Below are 11,091 nucleotides of genomic sequence, written 5' to 3' on the forward strand. Positions count from 1 at the left end.
AAAAAAAAAAAAGACAGAATGTAACTAAATTCCTGGAATGGTTTTAGTTGGTGAATAGATGTCTGTGTGGCTGAACTTTGTTATGATACTATAAAAATGTGTCTGCCATAGGGGAGCACAAAACTCCCTTGTAGTTCTGTAATTGTTTTCCAGTAGCTAAAATAGCTCTAGAGCAGCAGCTGACCACTCACAAGCTTACTGCTAGAACTGGAACAGAAAAAAGTTGCAGAAGGGTGTGGGGAAGGGTTTTTGTCACAAATTCCCAGTGTGGAAAAAAAAACAATTGAAAGATAAAGAGTTTGGGGATTTTAAACTGGTTATTAATGTAGTTTCTATTCAGACATAAAGACAGTATTTCAGTCTATTTTTTTTATTATTTTTCCAAATCTAAGAGCACATGTTTGTGTATAGCACTTAACTTGATTAGTAATACTCAGTACAGAGGGAGGTTGGCTCTTCCACATGTACATCCAGTGCTCACTTAATGTGTTTGAAATTAAAGTAAGCCTTCCTGATGGTCTCTCAGCAGTTATTTGAAAAGATAAAGGCAAACCACAGCTTACTTGCCAATATTGCTAATTAAAAACAAACCCATAACTGGAACACAATTTTTTTTTTCACTGTGAGAGAACAAAAGTTATGATTTAAAGCTTTTTATTACACATGAAATGCAATTATTGTTTGTTAGCAAACATGACAGCACTTTGTTCTGATGAACTATTTCTTATTTTTTTTCCTTCCGTTACCCCTCTGTTTTCACATATAATAGAATACTAACTGTAGTTTGGCTTTTTTGGTGCATACTGGAAGAAAGATAATGTTCAGTTTGAATGTATTTATTTTTTTTTATTATTTTTTAAGGCTCCTGCTAAGAGAGATCCAACTCAAAGTACCACCAAAGAAGAAAAAGTACATCTGTTGAAGTATAATGTAGGAGATCTAGTGTGGTCAAAAGTGTCTGGTTTCCCATGGTGGCCATGTATGGTTTCTGCTGATCCTGTTCTCCATTCCTACACTAAACTAAAAGGTATGTCAATGATGCAAAAAAAAAAAAAAAAAATCAGATTTCCTCAGGTATACATAATCATAATTTTGGAAAAATTCTGTTCTTCATCTGTTCAGATGATCAGTAACTAAATCAGCTCCTTATTGTCAACAGGAATGTTTAAATCATGTAAACACCATTCTTGAGCATGTAGCAGAGGGAACTTTTTTCCACTTTGAACTCTGAACGTTCTCTGAAAGGTATCAAAATTGTGATCTGTGAAACCGTGGAGTCTCGTTAAAAAAATTCTCTGATGGTGCTTTCTGTTGTTTTTATAGAGATACTTGGATAAGTGATACAGGCTAAAAATTTTATTGAAATGTAATGGGAATTAAATGCTCTTGATGATTGTACTTCACTAAAAGCAGTCTGTAATTCAGGCTGCTAAATTTTCTGTAATTCATAGAGTCAATACTATTATCTACAGACAATATTAGTCAATTTTAAGTGCAGGAACTACCAAGCGTTAATGAAATTTTTAAGTAGGAATCTGTACAATTGCTTAATCTCATTTCCACCTTTGTTCTCTCTTCTGACACCTGAAACTTTTGAAGCTTTAAGAGCAATGAATATTTAGACTGTGCATTAAGAAAGACTTGGAAGGGCTAAAGGTAGTGAAGCATTGCCTGGAGAAATGGTGTGATCTCATTCACAGGAGGTTTTTAAGAGCAAATTGAATGAATATCTCTAGGATTATAGCTAGATCCAACATTGGTAGTAAACTAAATGGCTTCTTGAGAACCTTTCAAGCATTCATAATACATTGCTTTCAGAATGGTTATGTAGACTCCTCAGACAAATTTTCCTTCTAACAGTCTTTCAGAGTTTGGATCAGGCATTGGATTATTAGGTCTATTATGACATAAAGAGCTGGATTTTGAGAGTAATAAAGCTGTTTATTTGTTCCTAACTGAATTACTCTGTCCCTTGAAAGGAGCAAGATTTATGTTTTGTTACCAAGCATCTCTGTGGCAGCTCTTTATAGAAGTAGGTCCAGCAAAAACCAGTACCAGAAAGAGTACCACATACTTCAAGTTCCATCTCTTTGAAGTAACCTGGGTGATGGTTATTGCTCATATTTGCTCTGGAGTTGGCTTGGGCCTGTCTTTTCTTTCAGGAGTTTAGAGTATGGGCAACCACCATAACTGGTAAATGCACACTGATGTGTGTTATTTCCATCAGTATATGTTTCCAGTCTTGCCTTCCACCTGCTGTTTAATATTGAGGCACTTGCAAAAGTCTCTTTTTCCAAACAGAACAGTTCTTTTATCTGGGAGTTGCAGAAATACTGAGCTAGGTCTCTGTATTTGTCATTTCTGGGCTTAGGATCGAGTGTTTGTAAGCAATCTGAATTTCTGGATGCTAATGCTTTATTTCATCCTTCCAGATGATTAGGCTTGAGAAAAATCAGTAACTTTTGACTTGCAGAAAATACACTTTCATGTGAGAAAGCCTGTACTGAGTCAGACTAAAGCTCCATCTCACTCAGGGTCCTGTCTCTGGCTGTGGTCAACCACAGACACCCAGATAGAGAAAGGACCAGTAGAAGTGGTGGGATTGGATGTGTGATGGATGCAATTCCAAGACTTTCCCTGTGCCATTCCTCTAGATTCTTATATCTGGTCTCAAGTGAATCATTATTCTTGTAGTTCTCATATATGTTTTTATATATATGTGCATTTGTAATTGTTGTAAAACATTACACTTTACTCATATCATTAATTAGGTTGATTTTATATTACCCTTCTAGATGCCACATCTTAAGATCAAGCCCCTTTTAAAATAACTGTTGGCTGAGTCGTCACGGAAAGAAAGTTCTTTCTAAGTCTAGAAACACCCCAGTAACAGTGCATGAAGCAATCCACTGGATATATTTTCTGATTAAGCCACAAGACATGCAGTGTATGAATAACCTGGTAGAATCTAGACCTAGTTTGAAGACCCCTGTAATAGAATTGACTGCTATTTGCTCCTTCTGCGTAGCCATCCTTACCTGAGTTCCTCTGCTGCCCAGACTCTCTGTTAGACTTACTAAGCAGTGATGCTGGAGGAACCAGAGATAATGTAGGGAGGGTAACTGATACAGCAGGATCGAATTTACAAACACCAAAATGTAGGTTATCACAGTTAAAACCTTTTCCATTTTTAAATGAGACCCTAATTTGAACACTGTGACAACAAATGCACGTTCTAATGAAAGAGGTGCTACAGAACATCTTAAGTCTGGCCTCTTACCTCTGCATTTTAGAAATTCCTTGTTAACTATGAACTCTTCAGTGAATTTTTAAGATATTGTCTTCCCTGTTCTCTATAGAACAGCTGAGACCTTTAAAAGGAGAAGGTTGCATGCCTATATCGTTACACAGTGAGAAAATATTTCTTTTTTTTTTCTTTTTTTTTTCTTTTTTTTTTCTTTTTTTTTAGGAAAAAAGGAATATTTTTATTTTTAAAAGAATAAATAGTTTCTTGTCTAGGTTTCAGAATTGTTCTCTTATCTTTGAACTCTCCCTTCTGCCACCCAAATCTGTTAAATTTATTGCTTTGATTCCTCAAAAATCTTGACTAACATGAAGTTGTGATTGCAATGGTTAAAACTAGCTGAAGTATGTGTTTCTGTTTAAGAATATTGAAATGTAAGGCTTAGGTGACTCGGAGATGAGGCTGAGTATACAGGCTGTCCAAGCTTTGGAACTTTCTAAATTGAGAAACGAGTGCTCAATGCATTTTCAGCAACATCCAGACCTAGATGTAAGTTAATATACATGGAAAAAAAGTGACAGGTGATTGTAACCTTGAGTTAATTTAGCCAAGCATATTCTTGATGGAAATTAATCTGTGGGGCTTTTGTGTCAGACATCATAGATTATATCTCAGAGACTTTCAGGCTGGTTAAGTGGGTTTTTGAAAGGTTATCCAGTTGTACTGTGCTTTTGTCATGGTAACCATAGCAGCTAGCAAACAGACTTCAAGTCCGAAAGTGAAGAGAACAACCGAAGTTGTGTCTTAAATACGTTTGGTTTTAATTTTCAGGACAGAAAAAGAGTTTTCGTCAATATCACGTTCAGTTTTTTGGAGATGTCCCAGAGCGAGCCTGGATATTTGAGAAGAGCCTTGTGCCCTTCAAAGAAAAAGATCAATTCGAACAATTATGCCAGGAAAGTGCAAGACAAGCCCTCACTAAAGCAGAGAAAATAAAGGTAAGAGGTTACCAAGTCAGACAAGATTTACAGCTTTTTCTTTTGCTGGTGCAGGTATGTACAGATATAGATATTTTAGAAAGCTTAAAGACAGCTTGTTTTGCAGAGACCTGTAGTCTTACATTTCATTTACAGATGCAAAGGATGGGATGATTTGTCAGTGTTTGTTACTCAGTAAAAATCAGTGCTCTTCTGCTTTGTCACTGATTCACGCGCGGTACCAGTACTGTCAAATACAACTCCATTTGAACCTCCTGAATTACAGATCCACGTTACCCTTAGTCTCTTGGAATTGTTTTATGTTAACATTGGCATTTTGAAATGAAAAGCGGGCGAGTTCCTCACACTGTCGGTTTCTCTTGCAGATGTTGAAGCCCGTGTCGGGGAAGCTGCGGCCGCAGTGGGAGATGGGTGTGAAGCAAGCGAGTGAAGCAGCTGCCATGGCACTGGAAGAACGGAAGGCCAAGTACACCTTCATCTATGTTAGGGACAGACCTCACCTTAATCCTCGAGTGGCAAAGGAAGTTGGCATTACTGTGGAACCGCTGGAGGAGATGGATGAGTCACCTTACTCAAATGAAGAAACCACTCCGAACCTGAGGTCGATGAAGGAGTCTGGCATTCCTAACAAGAGGAGGAGAAGGACATCAAAACTGTCTGCCACTGATGATACACAAGAAAGCAGTCAGTTGGAGGATAAGAATACTACTCCTCAAAAGTCATCTGAACAGGCAGAATCCAAAAGAGGGATAGGCTCCCCTCTCAATAGAAAGAAAACTCCGGCGTCTACTCCGCGAAGCAGAAAGGGCGATGCAGTATCTCAGTTTTTGGTCTTTTGTCAGAAGCACAGAGACGAGGTTAGTCTCTTTTAGCTGTTACTGTTGTCGATTGCCTCTTCTCGTTTCTGTACTTGAAGAAACTTCTTTGCTTTAGTAAACAAAAAATAGTTAGTACTGCAGAATCCATAATATTCTGGGCTTGACAAGGTATGCCTGCATCAAATCTTAGTCTAGGCAGAAATAGAGGAGGGGAATGTAGATGAGCAGTATAAACAAGATGGTGATAATGCTGTTGTACTTTAAGCCAAAATTGTGTTAGTATCTTTCCACATAATCTAATAGTCCTTTGTGTTATCCATATTTTTTATTTAATGAATGTAAAATATAATAGATATGAATACATACACGCTCAAGCAAATGTAACAAAGATTATGCTCTTTATGGCAATCTACATGTAGATAGCTTGTACATACTTTCTGAAGACATGGGTTAATTCCTTTGGTGTGTTCATTTACCTTTGAACACCTCAAAAACTCATTTACCTACCTGGAACTTTTTACTGAGCTTCAAAAGAAGCATTTTACCAAAGATTGTGAAAGTCACTGTAAGTTTTTAATCTGCTGGGACAGAAACTAGGTCCTCTTGGGATGCTTATACTCCAAGACAAGGTAGAATATCTTTTTTTAGGAAGACTGTTAAAAGTATAAAAGCAGTACTGCTGTTTTAGCTCATTATTTTAAAATCATGACCATCATTTTTTCTTTCTTGCAACCTTCTACTCCATTTGCAGCACTATTCCAAGCACTGAAGCTAGAGTGATTCCTTATATTTTCCTGTACTGCTACATATTTCAAGATCAGAAAGTTAGTGGTGACTTTGTCATACTCTATAGCTGCTGAATGGGTGACTTTGTCATAGGATATCTGTGTTAAAAATATTAATAGATACCAACCTCATAAAGAAATATTGAAAAGCAGATTCTGTTGTGTGGAAGTCAATTAGTTGTGGTTCAACTTATCTTTTTAGATCATTGGAACTTAAGCTGATATTGAGAATGAAAATGAGCATAGCACTACACAAACCTTTTAGTGGCTTTGGTTAAATTGAGAAAAGCATTGGCAATTCAGTTTTCTGGCTCTGGAGAGGAAATGGTGTTTTAGCCAGACCATTAAATACAGATTTTGACATATTAATCATGAAAAGCTGTGTGGGTAAATCATCTGTCTCATGCTGGAGACACATGAGTTCTGTTTCCAGCTCTTCTCTTAGTGACGTTGCAAGAGGGAATTTCCTTGGCCTTTAACGTGTTTAGCAGGAAGTCTTGTGCAATACTGAGGGACATGAAATTGCTTCTCTGGAAAAAATGAGATTGTGCGAACCTGTTTTATGGAGCCTTAACCAAACACACTGAGTCTCCAATGTTATACTTCTATTTTCTGTGCCAGTCATCAGGCTTCTTTCCCTGCTATGATTATACTGTAATTCTCAAATTAATAGATGGAAAATGTGAAGACTGTTACAGTATCTGAAATTGAGGTAATGCTTTGTCTTCAGTCTTGGGAAATTGAAAGGCTTGCATAAACCTGAAATTCACACTGATGATAGAGACTAAAGTTGCACAAAGTTTAAAGCAGAAGGAAGTTAGTTTCAAAATATTACATGTCTTTAGAGAGAGGGCATCCTGCCATTTCTGCCTAGAATACTTTTTAATGAGATCAGTCACGAAAACCCAAATCTGCCTGATTGTGTGATCCGTTCTAACAGGTGCAGAAACACTTGTATGGGTAGAACAGAACTAGGTTACAAAAACTGCGGACACCCCTGACTGATCATCAGGACAGGAGGACCTGTCTTTCCTTACTACTGATTCAAAGTTAACTGGCAAACTGAGGAAATACTAGTTAAGATACTCATGCTTTTTGCCTGTCATGTCCCTAAAATTATAGGTTTGTGCCTTTGGTGGAAGGTGGATGTTGTATCCAACTATTATTATATTAACTTTTCTCTTAGGTTTATCTGGTCCAATTTGCCCATCTTGCTTTCCACCTAAGCGTTGGTTTTGTTGTGTTGTAGATGTTCTGATACTTTAGAAGGAGTGATAAATGGCTGAAAAACAGACCTGGTTTTGAGCTACTTGTATTGGTGGCATCAGAGAGTTTAGTGCATGGGTGTCTTAGTATTTGTGTGTACAACCTTAGAAAAAAGGAAGATTGTGTATCCAGAAAAGGCTCTCTGGCCTCAGTCTTGGGAAGAGATGGAAGTGAATGAAAGGTATGACTGAAAAATTCTCTTCTGGGCCTCTAATAATCGTGAGCTCTCTTAAAAGTAGAGCCATTTCTGCTGTGTCTTGCTCAGTCTGGCTTTGTTCTGTAGTAAAATTCATATATTGGCTTGGTTTTATTATTATTATTTAACTGCTGGAAAATGTTTTGTGTGATTTAAGAGGCGCGCTTCCCTGGGAGAGGTGCTGAAAGCTTGGAGCACTTTTGTGGTTGTAGTGACGCATTAAGTGTTTTGTGCTGTTACCAGAGGAGTGAAGATGTATTTGTACAACTGGCTCTCTTGTGCGCTTCGTCTGTGAAACAAAACCGTAGTAATCATTAGAGAGGAGTGTCTGACTGGAGATAAAGGTATTGTTCAGTGAGAGGCAGACAGCTATACTGTTTACATTTGGCCTTGAGTCCGTTTTGAGGAAAATTAAGAAACAATTTCGCTGGCAGGGTTTACACCGTTTGCTTGGGTGAGCTAGGATGTGCCTGGTCCAATTACCACGTCCACACCTTTAGTGATGTTAATTCCCAGAACCAGGAAAAGATTTTCCTTGCGTTGTGGAGCGTAGTTAGAATAAGTACTAGGGAGAAGTGCATGATTTTTGTGTACATCAAGGTACCCAATACATCATTTCTGGTATGTGTGCTGGGATTGAGCGTTGCAGTGTGGAGACTCTGGAGAAGACTGCTGAGCATTTCCTTTGGAGGTTATATTTGCAAGGATCCCTTCACTGTTGAGAACCATGACTGTCTTTTCCTTGCCATTTCACAGCACTCCTAGTCAGTTGAAAGTTATTTTTATTCGTATTTTGGTGAGGCTGCAGATGATGTTAAAACTTCTCTCATTTGTGTGAACAAATCTAGTTATATCTTAGAGAATTAAATAGCTCTGTGCCCTAGTTGAGCACAATGAGCTCTACAATTGGCAGCAATGGTCAAAATTGTCGCTAATTTCGTTTCCTGAAGTAAGATTTTGTGGGAGGGGGTATCTTGTGGGTCTGTCTATATCCCCCCCCACCCCAAGAACTTTTTTGTTGTTGTTGCATTTTAATCAAGCTTTGAGTAGAGGCCTCCAAAGCTAGTTGTACTCTTCAAACCTTATACAGATGGGTTATGCCAGATAGAAGCAAGAAAATTCTCAGTATTTTACTAGGAGAAAAATCACAGCATAGATTTCCATACTAGACCCTGGCTTATCCCCGTGGAAGGATGGTACTGCAGCTATTCTAACCTCTGGAGAAGCATCAGTCACACGTGTATCCTGTTTGATAACAGGAAATGCAGTTTTAAGGCACTAAGAAATTAGGTTTAATCAGTTCCACTTATCAGAAAAACTGTATTTCTGTTCTGTTGAACAGTGTTATTGTTTGAATGCTTGGCTTTCTTGTCTTAGCTTTTATTTTGCTCTGTGTTTTTGGAGTACTGGTTGCATCATTCCAGTAATAGAACTTTGGAGAGTGCTGGGTAATGAGATGAGAAGGGTTGTTTTTAAAGGTACTGTTTCATTTCTGTACAATTGTAGAGCTTTTTGACTTCTATGATTAATCAAATCTGGTTTTCCTTAAGTAGAAGTAGGGGAATACTGAAGGAGTTTGGAAGGATTTTTTTTTCCGGGTTTTAATACTGGATTTTCAGTTTGTGTTGAATAAACCTGTAGAAACTCTCTTAAATTCCATGTTGATGGATAGATAGATTCCATGTTGATAGATACTATATGTCCTGCTCCTGAGAAAAGATGCACAACATTTGGGTTCCTGATATTCATATACATAATATAAAATGATGAATTCATTCAGGAAGATCTTGCATCAGATGGTAGCTTGTGTAAATTTCTCTGCTGAGATAGGTGTACTGAGCTCTGTGTTTAATGAGTTTTTCTATGAAGTGATGGATTTCTTTCTAGGGAAGCATATACTCCAGTGTTGCTTGTGTGTCGTTCGTGGTATAGATTTAAATTTCGTTGAAAAATCATACACGTTTTTTTGAATGACAACAAGATTTACACTTTGCATTTTAACATTCAAAAAAACAAATAGATACATCCAAAATTAGTCTTAATACTTCTGAATACTCTCATGGATTATTTTTCTTAGAGAAGTGCTTATTAAAAGAAAAACTGGATACAGAAGGTTTTATTCTAGTTCTGTCTACAGCAGAAATGTTAGATAACTTGATTGTACCCAGTTTTCCAAAGTGATGGAAGTATGTACACCATTCTTTTCAATGGTCACCTTTTTTTAATTCAACCCTATTTCTGCATGTATAGGTGGTTGCTGAACATCCAGATGCTTCAAGTGAGGAGATTGAAGAATTGCTCGAATCGCAGTGGAACATGCTTAGTGAAAAACAGAAAGCTCGCTATAACACAAAGTTTGCCATAGTGACCTCCCCCAAATCTGAAGAAGACTCTGGTAAACGTAAAACTGTGCTAGTGTACTCTAACTAAATTTGATATACATAGTGGCGTTAAACTAAGCACATATTTGAGACCCTGTAGGGAAAACAGCTTTCCCTGTTTTCCAGTTTTAATTCTTGGTGTTTGTGCCAATAGCAAAGGAATGCCAATGGTTACAATAAACGCAACCCACGAAGTCTACATTTCTTGCTCATTGTTCTGAAAAGTTGTTATATGTAAACCTTCTGCTGTTTAGACATTGCTGATTTCTCATTCTTCTTCTGCCCATAAGCAGCTGCCATTGCATCCACTGCCTGTTACAAGTGGATGGTGGGAAGGGAAGATGAAGTGTTACTACTAGTAAAATTTGAGGTGTTGTTTCTATAGAAGAGCTAGAAATGGTTTAAAAAATTTAATCAGTGCTACACCTTTTCTTGATATATACCTAAAGTGTATTACTTCACATCATCATCAACTCAGGAAGAAGTATTCCGAACTTTATTCTGAAACCTTCATCCATTTGGCATTTTATTGTTCTCCTCAAAGTTTATAGGACTTTGTACAAGATTGCAATTCCTTTATTTTTTTCCTGTTTTTATTTTTTTGTTGCTGTTTTCTGGTGTTTGGTTTTGATAAACAGTCTCAATTACTTTGCAAAATATTTGAGGGGGTTTGGAGTCACTTATTTGAGAAAGGAGGGAAGATAGTTTGGCATTTGCATGAACTTTATCAAATTTAACTAGCTATAATTTTTCAAATTTAAATAGCATTACAGCACTTTAAGAAGACTTACTATGGAAGTATTAGACGCCAACAGGTGCTGCTTTGGGCAATGACAAGAATGAGAGGGAGTGTTTGAAAGTTTGTGAGACTTGGAAAAACTTGTATAAAAATGGCAGTCAGTTTTGTTAACTATCTGTGTGTGTGTGAAATAACATCATTTTGTGGAAAATTGAAAAGTTTTTAACTTTAAATTTTAAGTGTTAAATATTTGGATATCAGTTTAAAAAAAAAACACATTCTGTATCTCTCAAGGTTCATCATTGAAGAATATTGGAGAGGCCAAACGTAAAGTGTTTCAAGACTCACCTAAAAGGAGATCAAGATCCAGAAGTAATTGAAATTTGTGTTGTGTGCAAATAGCTCATCATTATAAGTAGCTATTGAGTGTATTTTTTTTATGTAATCGCCCACGTATCATAATCTCTTTATTTTATCTCAGATGTTGTCTTCCTTGACATTAGAACTTTAATGGATCCCAAATTAAATATCTTAACACTGTAGTGCTGAATTTTGTTCACCTTCCTCAGTGTCATATTGCAAGAAATGTAATTGAAATTGTACCTGTACCAGGTGTTTCTAGTACATATATTGTGTACATTTATAGCTATCTACAGATGATAAT

At 37.0% G+C, this 11,091-nt stretch overlaps 1 protein-coding gene across 1 annotated transcript in view; it reads left to right on the top strand.

Annotated features, from left to right (window-relative positions):
* Positions 1 to 444: 444 nt before the first annotated feature.
* The window catches only part of LOC114070725 (histone-lysine N-methyltransferase NSD2-like), a 46,256-nt gene continuing 35,609 nt past the window's right edge, over positions 445 to 11,091 (top strand). Inside the window, exons 1-6 of the mRNA XM_027908276.1 lie at positions 445 to 501; positions 862 to 1,027; positions 4,076 to 4,242; positions 4,608 to 5,099; positions 9,558 to 9,702; positions 10,722 to 10,799. Coding sequence (XP_027764077.1) covers positions 463 to 501; positions 862 to 1,027; positions 4,076 to 4,242; positions 4,608 to 5,099; positions 9,558 to 9,702; positions 10,722 to 10,799 — 1,087 coding nt within the window. The 5' untranslated portion in view covers positions 445 to 462. The remainder of the gene's footprint in view (positions 502 to 861; positions 1,028 to 4,075; positions 4,243 to 4,607; positions 5,100 to 9,557; positions 9,703 to 10,721; positions 10,800 to 11,091) is intronic.

Source organism: Empidonax traillii, unplaced genomic scaffold (assembly GCF_003031625.1).
Source record: "Empidonax traillii isolate 1590-97213 ecotype Southwest subspecies unplaced genomic scaffold, ASM303162v1 scaffold1670:size75979, whole genome shotgun sequence".
NCBI classification, from domain to species: Eukaryota; Metazoa; Chordata; class Aves; order Passeriformes; family Tyrannidae; genus Empidonax; species Empidonax traillii.